The sequence below is a fragment of the Furipterus horrens genome, unplaced genomic scaffold (assembly GCF_987537825.1).
Source record: "Furipterus horrens unplaced genomic scaffold, mFurHor1.1.pri manual_scaffold_2, whole genome shotgun sequence".
In the NCBI taxonomy this organism is placed as follows: Eukaryota; Metazoa; Chordata; class Mammalia; order Chiroptera; family Furipteridae; genus Furipterus; species Furipterus horrens.
In genome coordinates, this window is record NW_028327172.1 from 89304034 (window position 1) to 89331025 (window position 26992).

Sequence of the window (26992 nt, forward strand, 5' to 3'; positions counted from 1 at the left end):
CTCCTTTGGGAGCTTGAGCCCTGGCATTTCTGAGTGGGTGGTCTGGGCTTGGGGCCACTCCTCAGTGGGGCAGACTTTATCTTCCCCAATACTAGGTATATGGGACCTGCCTCTGGATGAGGTTGAAGGGTCCTGGTTAGGATGAGGGGAACCTGTGTTATGGCTAAGAGGGGTTGCTGATGGAAATGGCTAAGACCTTTCCTTCCATCTTCCCTTCATCCTACCCTCCCTTTGACCGGTCCATTCTATTTATGAAGACAGCAAGGCAGCGACTGTTGCTCTGTGAGTGTGTAAGCATGTCTGCCTTTTGCTGTGTGAGTCTGTTTCTGTGAGTGTGTGTGAGCCTGAATGAGAATGTGTCTGTGTGTGGTGCTTCCCCTCTGCATCTCTCAGGCTAAGATCCACCCTTTCCTTTTTCCCTCTTTTTTTTTCCCCTCTCTCCACATGTGCAGCCATACCACCCATCTGCACAGCACTGGGCCCTGAGCCCCTTTGGGTATGGGCACTGACTATTAACTTTACCTGAATGAGAAGGGATTCTTGGGCTTCCTGAGTGGGCTAACTTTTGGAGGTGTAGGGCAGGAGAGAGCTGAGAGGAGGGTTCTTCCAAGAAATAGACTGGCCAAGCCCTTGGGGTCATAGGACTAGAGTTGGAGCAGTTACCGCGGCCCTTGAGTGCAAATAGAAAGTTAATTTGAGCTGGAGCTGGGCTGCTCTCAGTTCTGCTGCCCTCCTGCTCACTCTATTAATACAGCTCCAGCTCTGCTGCCTGGTATCACCTATTTATAGTCCAGAGGCACCAGAGCCACACCCCCTGTATGGAGGAGGGTGAGGGGCAGAGAAGAGGGCAGGGAACTCAGAGCTGTAGGATCCTGGGCTGAGGGTCCCTAGGTGTCAACAGCTTCCTTGGGTGGGCCTGGCACTGATGGGCTGGAGTCTACTCAGACTCCCCATCTCCTTCCCAGCCTGGACTGGGTGGTCAGGCTCCTGATTACCCTCCCCACCTACCCTCCTCCCTAGTCCCCTGTCAATCTAGGATTGAGTGGGTTTGTGTAGACCTTGCAAACTGGATGAAAGGGAGGGGAGGGGCCTGACAGGGCTCTTTTTGAAACAGCTGTGGTTGTAATTAGGTGGATGGATGGTTGGCTATTATTTATTCCGGTTATGATTACTCTGGGGTCAGCTCCTCTGATTGGTGCCTTGTCAAGGAAGGCTCCCCCTCTCCTAACCACCCATTAACCTTTAGAATTGTTGTCAGTGCCTGTCTGCCTGGGAGGACCTGTGGGTGTGCCAGAGAAGTAAGTGGCTTTGTCCACTATGGTTATCTGCTCTGGGCTTCTCAGTCTGCTAGGCCTCCCCATGCCCACGACATGCCCTGTGTTCTGACAACAGGCTTCTGAGTAGGCGGCCTGCTAAGATACCCAAGTGGCCTCGGATGCCCCATGCCCTTGTGGCCTGCACTATCTCAGCATCTAGGAATGTAGATTTGCCTGCCAATCTTCGCTTAGATTGGCATGAAGCTTGGGGTGCCAATTGGCACCAGATTGGGTAGATAGGAGACTGAGGCCAGGGGCTAGAGGTGTGAAAAAATTGGAAGGGTGGGTGGTAGCGAGCGCCAGGTCTCTGGCTTCTCCAAGCATAGTGTCTTTCGAAGGAGTCCTCTGGCACCTGTGTGGCCAGGAGGAGGAGTTCTGCCATCTACCCTTAGGCACCTGTGGGCACACCAGCTGCTATGTACACTCCTGGTGCCGCTGGCTACATTTTCTGGCTCCCGCATACCCTCCACCTTCCATGCACTCACACTTCTGGGCAGGACTGGGCTTGTGTCTATTGCCTGAGAATGTGCTTGGCTGAGGCTGGATCCATTGGCCTAGGCTTGGTTCCATTCCAGGGGAGACACAAGAGCAGCAGGATGTCAGGCCAGAGGATACATTGTCAGAGAGAAAGGGTGGTAGCCACTCCCACTTTTGGAGTCAGAAAGCAAATTTTGTTCCCTGAGGGGACATCATGGTTTTTCCCTGTTTCCCATCTCAGAGTCTTTTTGTGATCCTAGAAATTGCTGCCTCTTGAACTTACCCTTCCACCCAAGAGGCATGGGTACATGTTGGGTGGTGGGGACAAGAGTGTCTTATGTTCTCTGAAGAATTTTCTTCACTTACAGAGCACTTTCACATGCACTGTCTTAGGTGCAAGGTCAGTAGTATTGTCCTCATTTTTCTAAAGAGAAACTATGAACTCAGGGAGTGAAGTAACTTTGCCTGAAGATCTCACAGTAAGAAGAGTTAGGACTAGTACATGGATCTTGGGTTTCACAGACCAATGCTCTTTCCACTCTGCTCTGTGCTCTTGAACTCTGCCAGTGCCTTTCTCAAGCACAGGCAGGGTCAGGCATGGATGGTGTGGACACTGAGTGCAGGTGGGGATGGCTCTTTGGAACCTGGGGTGAACCTGCTAGTGGGATGAGGGCTGCCTTAGTCCTGCCTGCCCTTCCATGTGTTTTCTTTCTCCAAAGGCTGCATGTTGTGCCTGGGTCAGTCTACTTTCCTCCGCTTTAACCACCCGGCCGAAGCCAAGTGGATGAAAAGCATGATTCCAGCAAGGGGCCGGGCCTCCGGACCCCCCTACAGCCCTGGCCCAGGTACGTACCCAGTTGGGGCAGGAGGCTAGGTTGTTGGCACCCCCTGGGTAATCCTCCTCCTTGCCCACTCCAGCCCTGCTTGTAGTGTCAGGGCAGGGCAACACCTATGATCTGGGCTTGCTGCCACCTGCCATAGGAACCTGATGGATAATGCCAGGCACTCTGGCCACTGGGAGAGATCCAAGAAGTGCTGCTTGGCTAGAATTGGGGAATCATGAGTCTGAGAGATGGAGGGCTCTGCCAGCTTGTGTCCCACTGACCAGAAAGATGCCACCTCAGTGTCTGGGACCCTGACCCTTTTGTGTTACCACGATGGAGCCTTGCTCTTGAATGTGACCTGAGAGTGCAGAAGGAAGCATTAGGCTAAATCTGTGTAAGCTCTGGTGGTTCCTATCTGCTGGTGGTCATATCCTTGGGCCCTGCCCCACCCGCTGCCATGCTATGCCAGTTGATGACTCAGTGGAGCAGTCACAGTGTAGGTTTGGATTATTGATCCCCAGAGGAGAGTTGGTGATTATTCCAGGGACCCAGTACAGCTCCCCCAAGCCCAGCTGCCTGGGACTGGGATGCAGACCAGGAGGCTGCCAGCGGGTCCACCATCCCAGACTTTGCATGGGCATTTGGATGGCTGTGGGATGACAGGTATCACTGTGGTATTGGAACAGGTGCACATGTATGTCAGGTACACCTAGCAGGGTGGTGTCAGTGGCTTAATTGGATAGTCTGGGGATCTAAGGAAAGATGGGTGGTCACTAGGATCACCAGTGTCCATGGTAAACCCTCTGACTGTGATCCTATGTAGTCTTCATAATTTTGGACCCAGACTCAGTCTTATAAAGGCTTTCCTGTCTCTTCCTCTACCCACAAGTATTTTCTAGCCCCTTGGGGGCTCAGGTGCCTGAGCTCCCAGTCCACTCCCTAGTTAGCTTTACCCTGCCCCACTCGAGCCTTGTCATGCCAACCCCTCAGCTATTTGGGGCAGCAGTTCCAGCTACTCTGTTGGTTGACCAGGCTGGGGCAGGGCACAGGGAAGCAAGCTCTTGCTGGCCTGGCTTAATGGACTGATTGGAGGCACTGAGCTGCACCTAGTTGCTGGTCAGCCTGGCTTCCAGGAACTACCCATCGATGCCAGGCCCCTCACTTGCCTCTGATTAGACAAACTGCTGCAGCACACACCCCTCATTGAGCCTTGGAGGCTTTGTATGTGTTTTTTCCTGGGTCTTGGCTACTGTGTTGGTAGCCCTTAATGTTCTATTAGAATGGGACTCCTCCTGGAACTTTTGAAAGCTCCATAGCATGTCCCCATCCCTTTTGAAGAATGTTCATCTGTCCTTCCTGAAAGAGAGACATAGGAGGTTGGGGAAGCCTAGGCAGGGAGGAACCTGGTCTTGGTGTGAGTGCCTAGCATTATTGCTAACTCTGTCCTTAATCATAAAATGTTAGAGCCAGAAGATTCCTACCTATCTCCTTCCTTTACAGAAGGGAACACTGAGGGCAAGTGACTTGGGGTAAGGTTGCAGAGCAGGTCAGGGGCAGAGCTGGCACTGGAACCCAGGTCTCCTGGCTTCTGCAGAGCCTTGGCAGCCCCACTCTGTGAGGAGGAAGTGGGGGAGGGCCTTTGCTCTTGTGTAAATGGACCTCCCCAAAGTCTAAGACCAGGGCCTGAGGCATCTTTGCATTCCTTTTAGCAGAATCAGAAAGCCTGGTGAATGGGAACCACACTCCACAGGGCACAAACCAGGGACCCTCAGCTTATGCTAGCCACAGTTCCCTGGTGAGCTCTATTGAGAAAGACCTGCAGGAGATCATGGATTCACTGGTGCTAGAGGAATCTGGAGCTACTAGCAAGAAGCCTGCTGCAACTTCCCCACTGTCGCCCATGGCTAATGGTGGTCGCTGTCTGCTGTCCCCCGCAACTAGCCCTGGTGGCATGTCTGTGGGCTCCAGCTATGGGAACACCTCTCCAGCCTTCTCTCCACTCTCCTCACCAGCCAGTGGTGGGAGCTGTGCCAGCCACTCACCCAGTGGGCAAGAGCCAGCACCTTCTATACCCCCGCTGGTGCCTGCTCGTTCCTCCAGCTATCATCTGGTTCTGCAGTCCCCACAGTCCCGACCTAATGGTGCCCCCTCCTCTGAGAGCCCCCGGCTGGGCAGGAAGGTGGGTCATGAGAGGCCTCTCAGCCCTGGCCTCCGAGGTCTGCTGACAGACAGCCCTGCAGCTACTGTCTTGGCAGAGGCCCGCAGAACCACTGAGAGCCCCTGGCTGGGTGGGCAGCTGCCTGTGGTAGCTATCAGCCTGAGTCAATACCCAGCTTCCAGTGCCCACAGCCAACCCATCAGCATTCCTGGCAGCCCTAAATTCCAGCCTCCAGTCCCTGCTCCCCAAAACAAAACTGGCACACTTCAGGACCGCCCTCCCAGCCCTCTCCATGAGTTGCCAGGCACTGAGCGGGCGTTGACAACCAGCCCCTCACGCCCATTGGTGGGCCGAACATTTTCAGATGGGTCAGCTACCCGCACCTTGCAGCCTCCTGATAGTCCCTGCCTGCGCCGGCGGGGCCTGGACAGTATGCGAGAACTCCCTCCCTTGAGCCCTTCTCTGGCTAGACGGGCTCTCTCCCCCATGCCCTCTCGGACCACCCCAGATCCCAAACTAACCAGGGAAGTGGCAGAGAGTCCCCGGCCCCGGCACTGGGCAGCCCATGGGGCTTCACCAGAGGACTTTGTACTGACACTGGGGACACGGGGCCGTAGGACACGGAGCCCCTCGCCCACACTCAGGGAGTCCCTGACACCTCGCAAGGGCAGCTTCAGTGGCAAGCTGAGCCCAGCCTACAGTCTGGGCTCTTTGACTGGGGCTTTGCCCCGACAAAGCCCCTGTGCCCAGAGGAAGCTCTCCAGCGGAGACTTACAGGTGCCTGTCACTCGAGAACGGAAAAATAGCATCACAGAGATCAGTGACAATGAGGATGACCTCCTGGAGTACCACCGGCGGCAGCGCCAAGAGCGGCTTCGGGAGCAGGAGATGGAGAGGCTGGTGAGTGGGTGCCAGGGAAGCTGCTGACTTCCACTTCAGGGTCTCTACCAGCACATGGGCAGCCAGCTGGCAGAATGGGAGGGGCACAGGGACAGGCCTGGGATTCTCAAGCTTTGCCCAGGATACATTGTAGTGACCAGTATCTCAAAGTTCTGATGCCCTGAAGAACATTGTTTGAAGTCCTTAAGGCTTTGTTTTAAATTCATGCTAATTTTGCATTTATTCTATAATACAACTTTTGTTTTCATATATACATTTTCACATCATTTACCTGAATACATTGAAGCTATAGAGAAACACACCACATTTATGGTTGAGGCCTTGCACTCTTCCATTTGAGAAGCAGGTCTGAGGCCCAGAGAGCAGATGGGGTTTTCCTAGGCCACACAGCAAGTTTCAGAGCTGGGATTGGAACCCAAGTCTCCTGTCTTTCCAAGTCTTGTTCTTTAGAAAAGCTCCTGGTCCTTCTTTCTTGCTTCATTTTAGCATCTGTAAATGGGTGGGAGCTGCTCACCCTGGCTCATCTGGGAATATAGGTGGCAGGGAAGAAAAGGAGAAGAGGATGGGAAGCCCCTGGCCTGATCTGGGCAGCCTGTGTGAATGTATGTGTTGATGTGCATTTGCGGGGCCAGTGTGGCTCTGTCCTAGAGATAGCGGCTGAGGTGGGTGGGGGTTGGGATTCCCCAGATAGCACAGGGAACTCAAGGGGCTCTAGTTGGTATGTCCACATGTACAGGAGAATGAATTCTGCCCATTCTCTCTTGTGGGCAGAAGAATGGGGTTACTGAGGGGCAGAGGGGCCATGTCATTGGTTTGAGGAGGAGAATCAGAAATGAGGAAGTCTGTCTGGAGACCCTTTCAGAAGAGGTTGAGACAGCTTTGGGTGAGGTGAGAGTGTCAGATAGTGTGCTTGTGTTGGGTGGGGGAGAGATGAGGTAGGATCCCCAGTTTTTTCTTGCTGCATCTTCTCTTCACTGCCTAGATGAGAAGGCTTGGCCAGTGTGGGGGCTCATTCTGGAGAGGGGCCAGTGAGCCTGGCCCAGGCAAAATGGTGGCTCAGCCTCCTTCAACTCCTCCATTCAGCTTCTACACCCTCACGTGAGCACACACCTCATCACAGCCCTGACCTGCCCCACCTGCCACTTTAAGTCTGGAAGGCTGCCCGCCCTACCCCTCCCAGTTCAACCAGGCTGCTTATCTGGATACTGAGGTAGGGGCGGGGGCACTGGCCCAGCCTCCTGGGTGCTGAAGCTGTTCTGTTTTTTATTTTTATTTTTGCCATGGAATTGGGCAAGCAACAGCAGGGAAGCTGGGTAAGTGTCTGGGGGGTCATGGCCAAACTGTACATGGTGAGAGACAGCTGAGGTTGAGGGACACTTGAGAGTCATGGGGGAGGCTGAGGTTTTAAGAATGGGAAAGGGGGACACAGACCCAGAACGTAATTTTACCTTTATTCCTTTATATCCTAGGCCCTGAGAGATATCTTGGGTGGGCTGTGTGTGGGGAGGGAGCAGAGTAAGTGTCAGGGCCGTGGGGCGCTCACATGGGCCAGGGCATTTGAGCAGTCCACCCTGCCTAGAAGGAGCCAGCAGTTGAGGGCTGCCAGAGAGTGACTTGGAGTTGAGGTGGAGATGAGGAGGACCATGTCCCAGGTCTGTCTGGCAGATGTATGCATGCTGAGTGCTTTTTTGTATGAACTTTGTAGGGTCCCTGTGGGCCCAGGGGTCTGTTTTCCTGCTCTGTGTCAGTGCATGCCTGTCTGTATGCTGGACTATGTTTATCTGTTTAAGTGTGAATTGGTGTGCATTTGTGAATGTCAGGACTGGTGTTTTAGTGTTTACATGCCTGTTAATGCAGGCCCAGGGCCCACGGGTTGTCCTCTGTCAGTGCTGGTGTGTTGGAGTGTCTGTATCCCCTTAGGCCATGGATCGTTGTGTATTCATGTCAGCATGAGCACCTGAATGTTTCTTTCTGTCTCATTGTGGTCTTTAGTCTGCTCACCAGTGTGTGTTTCCACGTGTGTTTGGGTGTGCCCTACCCTGGGATGAAAAGGAAAAGGAGAAAGGAAGACAGGAAGGGCTAGCCATGTGAGCAGGCGACACAACGGCCTGGTTTCTCCTGCTCCCTTCCGGGCCGTCCCATTCCCTCCGTATCCTTAGACCTTGTGTGGGGTGGGGAGTGGTTTTCCTGACTGGATTCTGAGGCTTATGCCCCTCAGATCCTAGTTCTCTCTCCTGACAAGACACTGTGCTTGGCTCTAGCCCCACCAATACCCTGCCTCCTCCCCTTCATGCCCTGCTCTATCCGTCTGTCTACACTTCCCAGGAACGGCAGCGCCTGGAAACCATCCTCAACCTGTGTGCAGAGTACAGCCGGGCTGATGGGGGAGCTGAGGCTGGAGAACTGCCCAGCATCGGGGAGGCCACTGCAGCATTGGCACTGGCAGGTCGGAGGCCCTCACGCGGCCTTTCAGGGGCCATTGGGACCTGTGGGCGGAGCAATGAAGAGCCTGGAAGTGCCTCCCAACGCCTGTGGGAGAGTGTGGAACGCTCAGATGAGGAAAATCTCAAGGAGGAATGCAGCAGCACTGAGAGCACCCAGCAGGAGGTGGGCTGTTATGGGGTGGGCTGGGTGAAGGGCTGGGGTTGGATGTGCTAGGAGGTAGAGCAGGCAGGTACATGTGGTACTAAGCCCAGTGATGGGAAGTGATTGAAGGATTCAGTTTGGGATAGGATCAGGTATGAGAAGTGTATAAATGAGGCAAGGAAGTGAGGGAAGTGTTGATGAGTTTGCCTAGCTATAAATATGCTTTATGACCTGCCTTTCTTTGGGCCCCACCCAGGTCTGGCACTCAGTGGTAAATCTTTTTTCAGTCCTCCTCACTGGAGGATATATTTATTGATTTGAGAGAGAGAGGAAGGGTGGACGGAGAGAGAGAGAGAAACATTGATGTGAGAAACATTGATCCAGGTGCCTCTCATATGTGCCTCTACCAGGGATCGAACCCCCAATCTAGGTATGTGCCCTGACCCAGAATCGAACCCACAACCTTTTGGTGTATGGGATGACGCTGCAACCAACTGAGCCACCTGGCCAGGGCCTCAGTGGTAATCTTTAATCCTTTTAAATGAGTCTATATTGCTTTCCATGCAGGAAGGGGAATTTGCTTTCTACCTCAGTCCAATTGACCCTTCCAAGTACTCTGAGAAATAGGGATCCATTCTCTTAGTCTCATCCTGGAAGGCTCTAGACTTCTCTAGTTGACAGCTCCCCTCCCCTCCAGCATGAAGATGCACCTAGCACCAAGCTCCAAGGAGAGGTTCTGGCCCTTGTGGAGGAGCGGGCTCAGGTGCTGGGGCGAGTGGAGCAGCTCAAGGTTCGTGTGAAGGAGCTGGAGCAGCAACTGCAGGAGTCTGCCCAAGAGGTAAGCTTCAGGAAAGCCTCAGGACTCTGGCAGTGTGAAGGCCCCAGGAGTGGTGCCAGTCCAGCTGCCTTTGGTGGCCTTAACGTGAACCCTGGTATTGCTCCCAGGCAGAAATGGAGCAGGCACTGCTGCAGGGGGAGAGAGAGGCAGAGTGGGCCTTGCTGCAGAAGGAGCAGAAAGCAGTGGACCAGCTGCAGGAGAAGCTGGTGACCTTGGAGACGGGCATCCAAAAGGAGAGGGACAAGGTAACTAACACCTGGCCTCACTCATGCTGGGGACCAGTGGCCTGGGAGAGGAGAAATGTCTTCTCTGGGGTCCCTTACTTCTTCCCTCATCATCCAACCTGCAGACCAGGTGGCCTCTGTGCTGCTCCAGGGGTAGGGGCTTTGTCCTTTGTAGAAGATACCAGCTTAGAGGTCACTGCGGGCTGGGCTGGTGTCTGGGGTCTCCTCTGTCTGGGTCTCTGTGCTGCCTCTGGGTGCCCGGTGCCTGCCATTCCAGGCCCTTCATGACTCTTCTAGGAAGTACCAAAACCTCTTCTTGGGCAGTGATCACAGAGATGAGGGACTGGTGCTGGGGAGTGAGTCAGGTTTGGGTCCCTCCATCTGGAGAATCGCTCTCCGAGCATGCTTTAGGCGCTCAAGATGTGGTCTTTGGGAAATGGCTCTCGGGTTGCAGCTTCCCCTGAGCCTTCAGGATCTGCAGCCTCCCATTCCAGAGGGCCCCAGCTCCTGCCCCTGCCCCTTTCAGATTTCGTGCCAGCCTACAGGGGCCATGCCAACCATGCCCAAGATGCCCTACAACGTGCCAAAAGCTCTGAAGTGGAGAGGGGCCCTCTATTTTTGGACTTAACAGTATTTTTCCAAGAATTACTTTTCCTCCTACATTTTTTGAGAGTGTCTTTCTCCTTCCTTCGATTTTGAAGCTCTTAAAAATTATTTGACACCCCTGTTTTTTTGAGCTTTGGCTCAGGTCCCCAAAACCACACTCCCAAATTCTGTGCCAAATTAACTCCATGCTTACCAAACAGGCCTGCACTAACGTCCCCCACTTCCCCCCAATCACTGTCTTGGGCTCTCCGCATGCCCCTAACCGCCAGTGCCACCCAGGCAGGGCTGAGCCATGCCTGCTTTTGCACTAACTCCATGGGCCTTTGGCCTCTCCCCTCTAATGCTGCCTTCTTCCTTGGTGTGGGACCCAAGGGTTTTGATCAGAAAGAAACAGGCAAAGGGGCACAGTTCAACTTGACTTCATGGGACATTGGCAGGATAGGTACAAAGTTGGGGAAATGCTTGACTGAGGAGCTTCTCAACCTGAAAAGCTCTTCCCGTTGGGAAAAGCCTGGGTGCTGCCTCCACGACTGTTGTCCTCCAGCCATCCACCTGTCCTCCCTCCAGAGCAGAGGGGTAAGGAGGTATGGATGTGGTGGCATGGCTTGTAGAGGGCTGGGACAGGGACTCTCTGCCACTGCCACACTCTTCCCCTTGGGGCTTCCCAAATTCAGACACCTCAACAGAGGGTGGGAATGGGTAGCCTCTCCCCCTCTTCTGCCTGTAAGTCATCCAGAACTTAGGGTGTTGTAAAGGTTGAGTCCAAAAATGGGGATGTGCTTGGACCCCAGGACTGAACTGATCAGTTCCTCCTCTCCAGGGATGGAGGTGGAGTATAAGGGTAGGTGGGGGCAGGGTTCAGCATAGTCTTACTCCCAGGTAAAGCTCATCATTTCAGAAGGAACCTGCCTAACCTCATTTCTAATTTACTTGGCATTGCATGGAGGCCTGGACTTTATCTCCTCTCTGGGCCTAGTTATTTGAAGTGGTGGTGGTCTCACTGAGCTCCCCTCCCCAGCCCCTAGCCCATGGTCCCACTCTGGCTTTGGAATCAGTAGTGAGAGTTTCTCTTCTGCCTGTCCTTAGGAGGGTGACTCACCAGCTCCTCTTGTCCCTTCCCTGCCCTCAGAGGTGTCATCTCACCCCAGACTGAGCCATCCACCTCCTCTCTGTACCCACTCCTGGGGCACCTGTTACCATGGCAATACCTGAACTAATTGCAGCCCTCATCCTGCTGAAGCTCAGCCTGCTGTGCCAGCACCCTACCCCCACCCTGGGCAGTAGGGAGGGAGGCCAGGCGGGCTGGGCTCCGGTGTCTTCCTCTGCACTGCTGTAGCTCCACGTTCTTGGCTCCTGATTTCACACCCATCCCCTGGATTTAACCCTCACCTTCTCTACCCTTTTTCCCCCAGGGTTAAATTTTGGTCTCTGGGCAGTAGAAGAGGGGGAGGAACAGGAGCTAGAAGCTCCCTGTTTGTGATGTGGAACCACCTTTGGTCTTGACTGGTTTGGAGAGAAAATAGAGGGCCTTTTCTTAGGACCTACCCAAGCGTTTCCAGTGTAAGGGACTCCAAGAGACCAAAATTTCTGCCTGCGGTACACCATCCCCTGGACTTCTGAGGCCTTATACCTCAGCTCCTTGCTTCTCCCACTCTGCCTCTTCCTCCCTTATTCCCCCTTTCTGCTCTTTTCTTTCTCCTTTTCTGTTTATTATTCTTTTTTATTCCTTGTCAGTTTTTCTCTTCTCTTCCACCCCCATTCCCGCTCCCTGTTTCTCTCTCCCACCCTCCCCGCCCCCTCCCCATGGCGCCTGGGCCAGAGTTGAGGAGTGTGTGTTCTGTTTCTCCCCCTGTGCCCGCCCCCTCCCCCTCCCACCAACCAGGAGAGGGCGGAGCTGGCCACGGGACGGAGGCACCTGGAGGCCCGCCAGGCGCTCTACGCCAAGCTCCAGATGCAACTCGATAACTGCCCCGAGTCAGTGCGGGAACAGTTACAGGAGCAGCTGAGAAGGGTCAGTTTCACCAGCCCCGGCTTCCCCGGCCCTGAGGGCCACCTGCCCAGAGGAGAGGAGAGCGGTGGGACAGGACCACCTGGGCCCTGAAGTACCTGCCAGGACACCAGGGTCGGTGCTTCAGTTTGGAGGGGACAGGGAAGGATTGGGGGGATCTGTTTTCTCCTTTCTGCTGCTCCAGGCAGTGATACCTGTGAAAGGGACAAAGCCAAGAGGAGGAAAGGGGGTTGGATGGGCGCAGGTCCCTTTCCCAGTTTCCCTGGGTGCAGCCCCCAAAACACACACCTCTGTGGCCTGGCCTTCCAGGCCCGGAGTGGTATTTTGAACATAACCCATTCCCCTTTGTCATTGTTGTTCAAGGAGGCAGAGGTCCTGGAGACAGAGACAAAGGTCTTTGAGGACTTGGAGTTCCAGCAGCTGGAGCGGGAAAGCCGCGTGGAGGAGGAGAGGGAGCTGGCCAGCCAGGGGCTGCTCCTGAGCAAGGCTGAGCTGTTCTGCAGCATTACGAAGAGGAAGGTTTGTTCTGCCCCATTCCCTGCCTCAGGGTATGCTAGGTGGGTTTGGAGGCCAGTGACCTGGGTTTGAATCCCAACTGATGACCTATTGAATGTTAACATCACTTTTCTGAGCCTCAGTTTCCTCATCATAAAATAAGAAAGAGAACAGGCTGTTGTGAGAATTAAACCAAGATGATGTAAAGACAGTAGAGGATATGATCATAGTAAACAGTCAACAAACTATGGCTATTGTTACTAAGTCATGACTCCATGAGTCGTCAGTGCAAAGCAGATTAGACTCACATTCTGAGCTGGGCACTGGCTGGGCAGTGAAAGATGGAGGTGGGGGCGGAGGAGGCTGAACAGTAGGCTTGCTCCTGCTCTTGTAGGGCTCTCAGTCTGGGACATGTCCAAAGACCTGAGATCTGGATATTAGAGTCAGCCAGAGGTCATAGGGAGGGCATCACCTGGGTTCCAGCCATAAACCAAGGGGATTGGCTGTTGTATCCTGGCCAGTCCTGGAGCTCCAGATGCTGTGATTGCTTCTGATCTCAGCAAGAGCAGGACAGGGTGATGGGGCAGGAATGTGTGTGTGTGTGAGGGTGGGCAGTAAGGTTGGGAGGCTTATGTCAAGCAAGGGTTAGGAAGATGTCAAGAAGGAGAATGGGAGGAGGGCTCAGGCAGCTCACATGCCTGTGGCTGAGACTTGTGTGTATGTGCACACAATGCATGACTGTGCAGTTTGCTTGGCTGCAGTAAGTGGGTGGGAGGTGAGAGCAGTGAGATTGGGGCAGGATGTCAAAAAGCAGTGAGCTGGGGTCTGGAAAACTAGCCTGGATTTGGTGGTAAGAGAGGAGCCCCTGAGTTCAGATCCCTTGCTTCTCTCTCTGAGCTGTTCATCCTTACAAATGCATCTGCTTCTGATGTGAGCATCAGAAAACTATCATTTCCCAAGCACATGGGTTGTGTCTGAGGGCTTCCTTGTGTTTTGTTTGTCATGCTGACCTTAGTACTCTTAACTTATTTTATTTTATTTTAGCCTAGTACTCCTACCTTGTTTTATTTTATTTATGTTAAAGAAACATTAATGTGTTGTTCTACTTTTTTATTCATTCATTCATTGATTCTTGTATGTGCCCTGACTAGAGGGTCGAACCTGCAACCTTGGTGTATTGAGATGATGCTCTAACCAACTGAGCTACCCAGCCAGAGCTCTTACCCCATTTTATATACAGGTTTAGGCAAAAGTAGGTTTACAGTTGTTCATATGTAAAATAATACAATAAATAATAATAAAAAAATAAGCTGTGTTTTGCATCACAACTGTAAACCTACTTTTACCCTGCCCTATACAATGACAACAGGGTTCAGAGATGCTCCAGATTTGCCCAAAACCTCCAACTTATAAGCTTCAGAGTCAGAGTCGGAACCCAGGCCTGCCTGGCCCCAAAGCCTGTGTTCCTGAAACCAGAAGAGCCAGTGTTCATGCTGCCTGTCGCCTACCAGACCCAATAAGCAGACAGGGATTGCATCTTTATGGGCGCTTTATTCAGATGGTCGGAGATCCGAGAAGACGGCGGGTTTGTACCCTAACAGACTGTCTTAAATTCCATTATAAATAGACCCTTTTTATAAGGAGAAGAAAAGTGTAGATAAGGGGTTTGGAAATCATGGAAAAGATTAATTGGATAAAAGCTGCAGCATTCTTTCATCTGTGTGCTGGGCAGTGGTCTTTGTGTCCTGGGCCTGGTCATCTCACCCTGGAGTATCAAGGCTCAGACACCATCCTGATTGCTTGCAGTCCTCCTGAGGCACAAGGGTGGAACTGCTTATGGTCTCCTGGAGTCAAGGTGGGTCATACCTTCAGTTCCTGAAACAATAGCTTTTTACACACATTGATGACTAAGCTTATTAGCTATTACTCGAACCCAAAATTTTCCAACATTTGAGTCCCTCATCATTCCTTCTATACTATACTACATTGGGCTTGGGGGCTGGCAATTCTCTGGCCTCTTCCTCTTTCCTTCTGAAGAGAATGCATCAGGGAGTCTTAGATCAGCTAATCCCATCACTTCCAGGTCTTGATGTCTATAAATTCCGGGGAGTTTGGGAGGGGTCAGCAGTATTGGACTCCTGGTCCCTCTTCCCCATGCCCTTCTAGGCCCCTAGAAAATTGGAGCTCAGCCACTGGGACCCAGGGGTGATAATTTTCTCTGTGCTTCTCCTCATGAGCCTTGCTCATCTTTTCATCCTTGGCTTTCAGTGTCCTACCCACCCCAGTTTCTGTCTGCCCCAGTGCCCTGTGCGTCCCTGTCCTCTCCAGTCTGGTTCAGAGTGGTTCAGAGTACAGTATTCCCTCACTTATCGTGGGTATTAACGTTCTAGACACACACACACCCCCAACGATAGGTGAAAATCCGCGAAGTAGGAACCTTACATTTATTTTAGTATTTATATATATTTTAAGGCTTTATAAACCCTTCCCACACACTTATAAACCGTTCCTAATCCCTTATTAACCTTTCCCACTCCCTATTAACCTTTTCTATACTTTTATAAACACTACTTATGTTCATAAATATATTCTACACTCTTAAACCTACGTAACTTTAACGACATACATATACAGTACCGCAAAATCCCGTGATATAGCAAAAAATCCACGATAAATAATTAAATTAATATTTTTTTAAATCCCACGATACAGTGAGGCCGCAATAACTGAACCGTGATATAGAGAGGGACTACTATATGTCTTTGGTGTCCAACAGATCTGGTTCTACTCCTAACTCTACCACTTACTAGCTAAGATATCTTACTTCCTAAATATGTTAGTGTTCTTATCAATGAAATGAGCATAAAGGCACCTGCCTCATAAGAGGGTAAAAGGATTTAACAAATACAAAGCATTTAGCAGAGTTCTTAAGTCCTAATAGGTTAGCACTAATCTGTAAACAGCCCCTGGCTGGTTTGGCTCAGTGGATTGAGCGTCGGCCTGTGAGCTAAGTGTCGCTGGTTCGATCTTCCAGTCAGGGCACATCAGAGAAGGAAAACTCTGACTCCAAAAAACCTCCGCTGCCTTGCGGCATACCTCTTCAGGGGAAAGGCTAAGGGAGTAAACCCCGACAGAAAATCCGGAGCCGGAGTCCCTAAGGCGGTTTGACGTTGTAGTAGTCAACACCGGCAACTCCTGCGGCGCACCTGAAGCCAAGCTGTATTGACACCGTCTTTCCCTTGGACCCTTCAGCTGGGAAGAGAGGGGGGGGTTTGCTGCATGGGCAACAGCAGACCCTCCATATCACCCTGCCCAGGCTCTGTAGCTTCAGCTTCACTGGAGAGGACACTCCAGCGTCATCGCAAGATGTCGATTTAACACGGGAGGAGACAGATACCGTGTCACTCCCGAGTCGGACTGCACAGCCATTCTCGGCGGTGCAGATAGACTCTTAAGAAGCTACACCATCGTCTCTCGAGACAGACGGCTGCCGACGACGAATCTGTAAACAGCAGATCTTACTGTGAGGATTACCACTCCTCTGGTTCAGTCTTGGGCTGGCCCCAGATTTAGGTCAGCTTCCTTCTTTCCTCCTTCCTTCCCAGGTCTTGCTCTTAAAGGTGGTAGTTTAAAGATATTTCTTTCAGGAGGGTCTCTTGAGATTAACCCAGCCTATTTTCCACAGTCCCGAGACCCCTTTTCTCTCACTTATTATCTTTTTTTTTTTTTTGCTTGTTCAGTAAGTTTATTGTCTTTATCTGGAAAATCTTCATCGAAAATTGTGGTTTGATTTATTAGCTCTCAGCAGCCCATTCTTGGGCTCTGAGGAAGCTTGCTTTCTTATGAGCTACCCGATCTTTCTTCTGGGCAAGAGACATTTTGGGAAAATTCCACCTCTTCTTTTTAACCTCTTTCTTCAGCTTCTTCTCATAGACTGGATTCTCTTGTATAGCAGCATGAGTTTTCTTATACATATCCTCCATCATATCTGGAGTTATGCTGTTTATGTATTGAGATAATTGTTTCTTGTAAGCATCTTTATCTTCTTCCATTAGGTAACGCATATAATCTGCAACATTCTAAACCATGATATGCTTCCAGTGTACTTCTGCATTGAATTCTATGCTTTCTGAATCATAACCAGGGAATCGTTAGGTACTGTGACGGATAGACAAACCTCCATCCACAGCTCCCTTCAGGGCTCCAAAAACTTTATTTCTAGTAGTAGTTCTGGCAAGCCCTGCATCTAAATAGCAAGTGAAGGTACCAGGTTGACCATTAATGCTTTCCACATTGTATTCATCTCTAGTCACCTCCACTTGGCCTTCATAGATCTTGTCCATGCCAAACCTATTGAGAAGCCTGCGGGCAGCAGCAGGCCAGTACAATATGCTGTAGCATAATTTGTCAAGCCAACCTTCACACCATACTTTGGGAGTTCATGAGCATAAGCTGCACAAACTATCATATCTCCTTCTACACGAGCATAAGCAATCTGACAAATGATATCTGTTGGTTACACGAACCATCATCCTGTATTTGAGTGTGTTGTACTTATTTTTATCCTGGATTACCAAGCATTTCCAGGCATAGTAATCAGTTTTATCCTCTTGTCGTCTTCTAAGTTTCACTTGGTATTTCTTGAAATAGGCCTTATTTTTGACAACTTTCACAAACCCCATCCTGCGGATGAGAGACCCACGGCCGTGGCTTGCCACAGACCTGCAGGCCCAGCACAGCTCTGGTGGAGGGGGGAAAGGTCACTTATTATCTTTTTATTTATTTTTTTAGCACATGATTATTGAACCAGGCATTGGCTAAGCCTATTGGGGATGTGGACATAGAAAAGACTCTGGCCCTCCTCTTGGATCTGACAACCTGGGTGGGGTGGTGGTAATGGAGACATATATTCACAAGTAAGAGTAATACAAGGCAAATGGTGATACGGAATAATATGAGCACAGAAGGAGAAGCAAAGAAATTGAGTGGTGATCAAGGAAGATGTCAGAGGAAAGATAGCATTTGGTGTGGTCTTGGAGGATAAGTAAGCTCTTGATGGGTGAAGAAGGCATGGATAGCTCTTCTTGGCTAAGGGAACAGCTTACAAAAGCCCTAAGAGGACAAAGCTTCACGGCTGAGTGTACAACATGGCGGAACTCAGAGAACACAAAAGGGTCAGGGTGAGAAGGAGCTGAAAAGTGTAGACCCAATTCTGGGAGCCTTGAATTCTGGCTTAGGAGTTTGTGCTTTATCCTGGGAGTAGTGAGGAATCGCTGGAAGATTTTCAGGAGAGGAGTAATCTAACTTGACTTGTGGATTTTTAAAAAAATTATTCAAGTAACATATATTCTCCTTAGAGAGATTAGAAAATTCAGATAGCCCTGGCTGGTGTGGCTCAGTGGATTGAACACTGGCCTGTGAACCAAAGGGTCATCAGTTCAATTTCCAGTCAAGGCACATGCCTGGGTTTCAGGGCCAGGTCCCCAGTTGGGGAAGCATGAGAGGCAACCACACATTGACGTTTCTCTACCTCTCTTTCTCCCTCCCTTCCCCTCTCTCTAAAAATAAATAAATAAAATCTTTTTTAAAAAAAGAAAGAAAATTCAGAGAATAGAGCAAACAAAAACAAACCTCAAAGGCCATTTCAGAAAGGTATTTGTGGCAGTGTGGTCTGGATCACAATGCTGACACAGTTGGAAGCAGGAGGCTGGTAAAAAAGTTCAGGCCGGGAAAGCAAGGGGCCTGGATTTGGGTGGTGGCAGTGGAGGTGGGGTGGGGGAAGAGGGCAGGTGGAGAACTGTTAAGTATCTGCAGGATTCTGGACACGTTGACTATGAAGGTGGCTGGAAGGGAGGTTTGGGGACTTGGGTTCTGCTGGTATGCCTGGTGACATAGGGATCACTGGTGAAGGGAGGGATGGGGAAAAGGGCTGACCCCAGCAGCTTGGGTTTTCCTGGAGTAAGCTGAGGCCAAGCAGACGAGCTGGTTGACTCTCTTCACCCACGCCCAGGGTCTTTGGGCAGAAGATATAGCCAAGCCTCACCTTGGGCTCAGCCCTGTCTCCCCAAGGCCTGACTGACCACCTCCATCTCCTCCAGGAGCACCTGGCAGTCCTGGACAGTCAGGTTGGACAGATCCGGGCTCAGGCTGTGCAGGAGTCGGAACGCCTGGCCAGGGACAAGAACGCTTCCCTACAGCTGCTGCAGAAGGTAGCTCAGCTGGGTGTGTGGGAGGGGTTGCTGCGGGGAAGGGGGTAGTGCAGGATAGCCCCCTGGCCTGGGCTCCTTTCTTGCTGTCACTCCCACCCCTTTTTGATTCTCTGCTATTCTGGACTTGTAGGAGAAGGAGAAACTGACTATGTTGGAAAGAAGATACCATTCACTCACAGGGGGCAGGCCTTTCCCGAAGACTACTTCAGCCCTCAAAGAGGTAACATGGTTGGGTCTGCCCAGCTTCAGGTCCAAGGGTTCTCCTGGGAGGCTCTGGAGCAACATGTGGTACTTTCACCCTAACGGCTGAGATTGAGCATGTGGACATTTTCCTGAACTGGAAAGATGTGAGTGGGAATGGTTCCGAGGTCTAGGACCCTCTGGCTACCAGCTGCTTCTGTTTAGTTACCTTTCTGGCTCCCACTGATAGTACCATTTTGGGTGACCGAATACATTGTGAGGAGGATGGGCTATTCAGAAGTTTGGAAAAGGCCAGGGCTAAGCAGACTCACCTTCAGGGGAAGCATAGGGTTCTATGGGTGCTGATCTTGGAGTCCCTGGGCTTTGGTCTAGAACTAGGCTTTTAGTTCAGAAGTGGGAATTCAGGCCCCTTAAGCCATTCTTTCCTGAGTCTTTTTGTGCTCAGTGTGTGAGGTTCAATGAGGACTTGCCCAGTTTTCTGAACCCTTTTCCTTCCTCCCTGCCTCAGTGCATGATCAGTTTAGGGCTGGGATGGGTGGCTGGGTTGAGTATGAGAGCTGAGGCCCCTCACTATGTATCCTCTTTGTAGGCTGAACTGCTCATCTCCGAGTCCTCGGAGAAGGAGCTAGGGACTGCGACTCTGGGCCCATTCCCAGGGTCATCTAAGGCTGGCGCCTCCTCTGTCCCCTTAACCCCACCTGCTTTCACTCAGCTCTGCCCCAAAGCACAAGAGGTAATCATAGTTAACTGCTTGCTCTGCTGTGTCCACTGCCCGTCTGCCTGCTTGCTGAGCTCCTGCCTACAGCTTCTCCCAAGGGCCCACCTGGAGGGTGTGTAGCAATAATCCTTTGGCCAGAGTTTGCAAGTTTGAGTGAATGCCGGTGTGCCTGGGCAGCTCATAAAAATCAGAGTATCAGTTTGCATATTAATTTGCATGTATTCTGCATTCCACTTGTCAATTCTCACAAACCTTCTGTGACCCCTGAAGGACAGTAGGCCTCTGGAGCTAGACCAGAATGGGCTCCCCCTGCATAGGGCCAGCTGAGGACCCTGTGCTTTGATTCAGCATGCATTTTGGATGCCTGCTATGCTCCCAACACCTAGACAAGCTCAGGGCATATGACAGTCCCTGGCCTCCCAAACCACAGTCTAATGTACTAGCATCTTTCCAAGTCCTTACTCTTGGGCAGCGGACCATTTTGCTTTTTTGCTTCTTTCTGCCAAGGTCTTTTTCTCAGAACCCATCTTGCTCAGGCTCTAGAGGTGTTTCTACCCCCCACTTCTTACAGCCACTGCTCTAGCAGATAGGGTACAAGGGGACCCTTGGGAATAGTGTGACTGGTGTTTGATGCTATGTGTGTGTGCCCCACTGGGGGTGCCCAAGGTGTTGGGTCCTGGTCTTTGGTGGGTTCTCATCCCTAAGCTTCTTCGCCTGCCCCCAGTGCAGGCCAAACCCAGGGATAGGCATTCAGGGTCTGCTCGGGGCAGGGCCTAGATGCCAAGGTAGCCTCAGTAGTAGGTGTCAAGAAGAGCCTACAGACAGCTGACTCTGCCTGCCGTTTTTGGGTCCCCTGCCCCTCACAGCCATCTATGGTTACAGTGGGCAGTTGAGCTCCACCCCCTGCTCTGGATTTTGTATGGAATAAGTTATGGCTCTAAGACATGAAGTTTGGGTGTCTGATACATGGTTGAAACCTGAAAACCTCTTCTCTGCCTCCCCTCCCCGCCTACAGGGCACCCTAGGAGTATATGAGCCTGCCAAGATTCTCTAGCTGTGCTCCGCTTGGACCCCCTAAGCTTCTGCCACCCCCCACCCCCCACCCCCTGCATGCTCATGCAGCTCCTGCCTGACAGGGAGGTACCAGCCTGTCCCCAGAGGCCTCCTTATGGATGCCCTCAATTGCCCCTCAGGCTTCGGTTGAGGGACAGTGAGGGAGAAGGGCAGCTGGCATAGAGGGGGTTGGGAGTGGTTCTCTTTCTTCCCCACGGCTCTGGGGTTTTCTCGGGCTCCGGGGTTTTCTCCAGCTCCTGACGGCTCACGTAGGAGTAGGCCTTCTGCTGAAGCATGAGGGTATCTGGCTTCCCTGGTCTATGCAAGCCACCTCTGCTCTGTGCTTCCTGTATTTGCCCTTCCCTTGCCCATGGACAAGACTATCTCTTGGGTTCCAGTCCCATTAACTTCTTGCATTCCCTCCTGCGTCCCGGTCTTCCCCCAAGTACATGATGCGTGAGCAGCCAAAGGCAATGTGGGACGCCTCGCCTGTGCCCACAACCCCTGCGCCAGGCCTGCCCCTCTGGGCCCCTGCCTCTCAGGACCTGGCTCCCAGCACCTGCCTTCCTCCCGTGCTGCCCTCTTCCTCCTCCTTCGCTTCTCTCACACCTTCCCCCAAGGTTGGTGGTCTTTGTGTCCTGCCACCCCCACCCCACTACTGGTATGACTCTGTCTGCGTGTTTTGCTCCTGCTCTCCTGGCTTCCCAGCTCTAGGCCCACCCCAGGGGAGTGGTCGGTGCCTGCGGGCTCTGGTTGGCGTAGCACGTGTCTGTGTTCTGGGAGTTGTGCCCTTAACATGTTCACAAAAACTCTTTTCTCTTCTTTCTCTTTATGCTCTCCTTTCTCCCTGCCTTCCTTGCCTTCTTCCCTCACCTTCCTCTCACTTTCTTTGATGATGGTCTTTCTTTAACCTTCCTCCAATCTTCCCCTTTCATTTTCTCTTCCCTCCTCCTTCTCTCCTTTCCTTTCCCCTCATTTCCTGACTTTTCCTCTCCATCCTTCCCCTCTTGCACTCTGTTCCCCTCCCCATGCTCTCCTCTAGATGGAGAAGCTGCTGCTCCCTGCTGTAGACTTAGAGCAGTGGTACCAGGAGCTGATGGCCGGGCTGGGGACTGGCTTTGCTGTAGCCTCCCCTCACTCCTCCCACCAGCCTCTCCCCACCAAAGCTTTTCGTCAACTGCAGGTAACCCCCTTCTTTACTGCCCATCCTGCCTCCATCCCTGCTCCTCTCCTTTCTGGGTACTCTTGCCAATCCATCAGCCACACATGCCACCTTAGATGGGGGGGTGGGGGCAGTCCAGCCAGGGCGACACGGGGTCCCTGGACCCTGAGATGGCAGTGAGGGCTTCCTCATGGGCAACCATATGGCATTTCTGGCAGCTGGAGGCCAGCTTCATGAGTCCCGGGGTGACATGATTGATTGTCCAATGGAAGGGGCTTTAGGGAGCATTGGTCAGGTTGAGATCTGTTTGGTGCCTTGTGTGGACTAGACTGCAGCTGCTCTGTCCTCAGCAGCCCTCAACCCCAGAGCTGCTTCTCACTCATTCTGGGGCCTGACACATTCTTGAGCCTGTTGCAGCCTTGGAGAACTGCCAGCATTCTGCTCTCCTGGTCTTCCCAGGGGTGACCCTTGGAGGCAGGACAGAAAGGGCCAAAGACTTTGACATGATAGCCCTAAGGACATGGCCAAGTCTCAGAGTTGCCATGGAGGTCATGGGCCTACCTCAATCCGCAGCAAGCTGCTGACCAGGGGGGTCGGAAGGAGTATTTGGATAGTATTCTCCCCCAGGTTTCATTCCACTGACCTACTGTAGTACCTAAGACCCCACCATTCCAGATTCATTCCTTGAATGAAGGCATTGCGCCTCTAAGACTGTGATCTGAGATGAAATTCCATATTCCCCTTGGGAGAAGTTTGGTTCATGTAATGTGGGCACCTTTCCCTCTGCCCAACTGGTTAGAGATTTTTATGTGTTTTGATTCATTTAATCACCACGGGACCTTGAGGCAGATATTGTTAATGTTTTACAGATCAAACACTGGGGCTCAGAGAAGATAAGTACTCTCCCCAAGGCCACACAACTAGGAAGTAACAGAGCCTATGCTGAGAATTAGGGTTCTTAGCTCCAAAGACCATATTCACCAAACATTAATGCTATGGGTAAGCTTGGCAGTTATTTAGCCTAGCCATTCCCACTCCTTTTGCAGGTGAGGAATCCAAGGCCCAGACTGGGGAAGGTGCATAGTGCAGGGTCATACAGTATGTTAGTGGCAGAGCTGGAACCGGAGGGAACCCTGGCTTCCAGCTGGTCTTCTGTACAACTCTGCCCAGTCAATGGTAACTCCTTGCATGGGTCCATTGACAAAGTTCTTTCTAAGACACAGGGTTGGACCAAGAAAGAACAGTCTGGAAAGGAGGCTTGGCGGCTGTTAATAACATCTGCCTATTGGGCTGGCCCAGGAGGCTCAATGCTATTGTCAGCTAGAGACAGAGGCCTGGTCCCTGAGCAACACCTTGGACCCCTACCAGCCTATGAGATGTGGGGGTGGTAGCAGTGGGGGGAGCCAGGGCTCACCAGGCAGTATTTCTTCCCTCCAGGTTTATCGCTCCAAGATGGATGGGGAAGCCACCAGCCCTCTGCCCCATACCTGCAGTGGGCCCCTTCCCTCTTCCTCTGGCTCTTCCTCCTCCTCCTCCCAGCTCAGTGTGGCTACCTTGGGTCGTAGCCCCTCCCCAAAGGTCTGAGGACAGTGGGTGGGCTCTGTGCATAGCAGGGTGGTGGTGGTAGGGTGATGGAGGCTTTTACACTGGGGAGAGGCCAAAGCCGCCCATGAAAGCCTTGGTGGGGGTTCTTCTGAGCCTCATGTCCCAATGTTCCACTTCCCTCCAGAGTGCCCTACTCACCCAGAATGGCAGAGGAAGCGTTCCTCGCACCCTGGCAGTCATGCTGCAGGACATTGAGACCAAGCGTCAACTAGCTCTACAGCAGAAGGGTGAGTGGCTGTAATGCCAGCCCACCTGCTCTCCTGGGCGACCTGGATCTCTCCCTCACCCCCACCCCCCATATCTCATTCATGCCCATACCTTTCACAGCATGTTTTTATTTTATTGGGGTCTAGGCAAGAGCAGAAAGGATTTAAATTATATGCCTAAAGAAGAGCTTCCTGGATGTGTATCAAGGGCAAGGGCTATAGGGTTTTGGGGCTGGGAGGCTGGGAGATCTTTCCTAGAGAGCCCAGCAAATAAGGGAAATGGTTTTTGACCTGAGTGGGGATATGCGTTGCCCTTTCTGGAGGCAAGGGGATGGACTTGACCCCCAGAAATGGTTCCCTAAGGTATTGGCTCTGGAAACCTGGGAGTCCTTGTTGCTTGAATGCATTTTAGTTGTTTTGAAAGCCCATGTCTGTGCCTCTCCTCTCATCCCCTGTGTCTCTCTACTCTGCCATCTGCCTGGGGTCCCCCACACCAGTCAAGTTGCTTCCTGCTGAGCCCCTCCCAACAGATGACCCAGCAGGTAGAACGTTGGTCATTGAGGACATTGCTTCAGCCAGAGAGCCCCTGGTATCTGCATGATGTATTCTGTTCAGGCCCCATTGCCCACAGGCAGACTCCCAGGCTGAGCTGGTTTGGGATGTCCAGCTGCCTCATCCCTCGAACTGAGCTCTCCGCCGCCTCAGCTGTATTCCACGTGTTTCTTCTTCCTTCTTTTCTGCTGCTGTTGCTCTTCCTTCTGCATCGCTGCTGGGTCTGCACTGATACCCTGGGTGTTTGTGGGGCTCCCACCATCTCTTCCTTCTCCCTTTCCCAGCAGGCAGGGTGAGTGCATGTGTCCTCACCTATTCAGACCTTGGTTATCAGCTGGAGCCTCCTGGCCATCATGCTGCCAGGGTGCCACCTGGGCAGGATCAGTGCCCTGTGTGGGCTCAGGATGCAGAGGGGTCATGAATCCAGATTCCAGCTGTGGCTGGGTGGCAGCACAGCTGGCCCTGGAGCCCTGGGGGCTTCAGGGAAGCCGATGGGGCTGATGTGGGTGCCCTGCGTTAGCCTCTCCCTGCTCACTTCTTTCTTCTGTGTGTGATGCTGCCAGTGTCCTCGCATGGCTGGGTTGCCCCCTGTGACTCCCACCTGTCCCTCCTTTAGGGCAGCAGGTAATTGAGGAGCAGCGGCGGAGACTGGCTGAGCTGAAGCAGAAAGCAGCGGCCGAGGCGCAATGCCAGTGGGATGCCCTGCATGGGGCATCTCCCTTCTTGGCAGGCCCCTCGGGCTTCCCCCCACTCATGCACCACTCCATCCTGCACCACTTGCCGGCGGGGCAGGAGCATGGGGAGGAGGGTGAACATGCCTACGACACACTGAGCCTGGAGAGCTCCGACAGCATGGAGACCAACTTCTCCACGGGAGGCAACTCAGCCTGCTCCCCTGACAATGTGTCCAGGTACCTGACCCCCCACCCCATCCCGCCTGAGGTGTCAACTCTCCACTCCCCCACACTGGACCCATCGCCTCTGCCAGATGCCTTCTTGGCTCCTTGATGCATCCACTCTTTCTCTTCCTTCCCCAGTGCAAGCGGCCTGGATGTCAGCAAGATTGAGGAGATGGAAAGGATGCTGAAACAAGCTCACGTGGAGAAGAGCCGACTCATGGAGTCGAAGGTGAGTCAGTAGTGGGGCCCCAGTGCTGCCTTCCACCTGCCAAAGGCCTGTCCTTTATCCCAAACCATTTTACCCACATGATCCTTCCAACATTCCCTTGAGGAAAAAAATAGGGGTTGTGAAGGTTTGGTGAGTATTCATGTTTCACACCTTGTAGGAAAAGAGGAGGCAGCACAGTAACTACTGTCCAACCATGAATTTCCTGTAGGGAAACCTCTGATCTTTGTGTGTTTACTTCTATGCACACTTCAGTCACCTTGGGAATTTTGTTTCCTGTCTATCTGAGTGGCTGGTCATTCCTCTTGGGGATGGTTAGGAAAAGCATCAACTGAGGGTTGAAGAATAGGGACAGAAAAGAAGGCAGATGTCCAAGCCAGAGCAGAAGTGCTGGTAAGTCATGTCTCCTTCAAGTTAACCTGGAGCTGGGACACACCAAAGAGGGACCAGTAGTTTATCCTGGACACAGCCAGGATAAGGAAATCTAGGCCCTGCAAGAAGGTTAGATAAGGGATCTGTGGAAACTGTTCTTTCTCCACCATTGGGCACTTTGCATCTCTTGAGATGAGAGAGTAGAACCCAGGGAGCAGGATTCAGCAGCTCCAAAAACCTGAAGAAGAAAAAAAGCCTTTTAGTTGTAGTTACATTAGAGGAGGGCAAATTTACAAGCATCTCTTAGCAAATAGAAAGGAGATTTTGCGCCCTGGCTAGTGTGGTTCAGTGGATTGAGAGCCAGCCTGTGAACCAAAGGGTTGCTGGTTTGATTCCCAGTCAGGGCACATGCCTGGGTTGTGGGCCAGGTCCCAGTTGGGGGCACACATGGGGCAACCCACACATTGATGTTTCTCTCCTTCTCTTTCTCCGTCCCTTCCCTGCTCTAAAAATAAATAAATAAAATCTTTAAAAAAAAAGAAGAAGAAGAAAGGAGATTTTGCTAAGTTTTAAGCTGGGAAGATATGCCAAATGGAAATCAATGGTATAAAGGTCATCATCATTGACAAAACATCACTGAAATTTAAAATCTTTTAATAATGGCTTTCATAAGTTCATTTTTTCCCCATAAAAGTTGTAGTTTAAGTATAAATGTTTCTAATTTGGAGTTTCAAAGGGCCTAGTGATTAGGGCAGGACCATTGAAGATATTCACTGTCAAAAAAAGTTGCTTAGATAATCAGTGTTTTAGGAATTCAGATAAAAATTACAAGAGCCCTATTTATTTGAGTGCTTCCTGCCTGCTGGAGTCATACAGATCTTATTTAATTAATTTTTACTATGATCACAGGAGTATGCACTCTTGGCCCCATTTTACAGATGAGGCAGCTGGAGCTTAGGGAATTTAAATGATTTTGTTAGGGTCCCACAGTTCCCATTGCTGGCTGAGCCAGGATTTTACACCAGAGCAATCTGACTTTAAAGCATTGACCCTTACCCAGCAAGGTCCTTGGAGAGAGGGGGTTTGTTTTTGTTTTTGTTTTAATCCTCACCTGAAGACATGCTTAGAGGGAAAGGGAGGGAGAGAGGGAGGGAGAGAAACATCAATCAGTTGCCTCTCCCATGACTGAGCCTATAACCCATGACCTCTCAGTTTACTGGACGATGCTCCAACCAGCTGAACCACACCAGCCAGGGCAAGGGTTGGTTTTGAGGATGATCCTCTGAATGCCAGGCTGCCCTCTGAGGGGGTGCCTCCTGTGGCTCTGCCCTGTTCTGAGAAGGGGAAGCTGGGGATG

At 51.8% G+C, this 26992-nt stretch overlaps 1 protein-coding gene and 1 pseudogene across 1 annotated transcript in view; one reads left to right on the forward strand and one right to left on the reverse strand.

The window, feature by feature from the left end:
* Positions 1-26992, forward strand: part of PHLDB1 (pleckstrin homology like domain family B member 1) — a 58921-nt gene that overhangs the window by 19571 nt on the left and 12358 nt on the right. The window contains exons 6-21 of the mRNA XM_090266045.1: positions 2513-2638; positions 4330-5675; positions 8001-8282; positions 8959-9099; positions 9207-9344; positions 11812-11940; positions 12301-12456; positions 18531-18641; positions 18772-18861; positions 19432-19575; positions 21656-21796; positions 23213-23353; positions 23505-23607; positions 24084-24128; positions 24755-25049; positions 25176-25266. Of these exons, the coding sequence (XP_090122171.1) occupies positions 2513-2638; positions 4330-5675; positions 8001-8282; positions 8959-9099; positions 9207-9344; positions 11812-11940; positions 12301-12456; positions 18531-18641; positions 18772-18861; positions 19432-19575; positions 21656-21796; positions 23213-23353; positions 23505-23607; positions 24084-24128; positions 24755-25049; positions 25176-25266 (3479 nt within the window). The remainder of the gene's footprint in view (positions 1-2512; positions 2639-4329; positions 5676-8000; positions 8283-8958; positions 9100-9206; positions 9345-11811; positions 11941-12300; positions 12457-18530; positions 18642-18771; positions 18862-19431; positions 19576-21655; positions 21797-23212; positions 23354-23504; positions 23608-24083; positions 24129-24754; positions 25050-25175; positions 25267-26992) is intronic.
* LOC150019035 (large ribosomal subunit protein uL18 pseudogene) lies at positions 16227-17166 on the reverse strand (annotated as a pseudogene).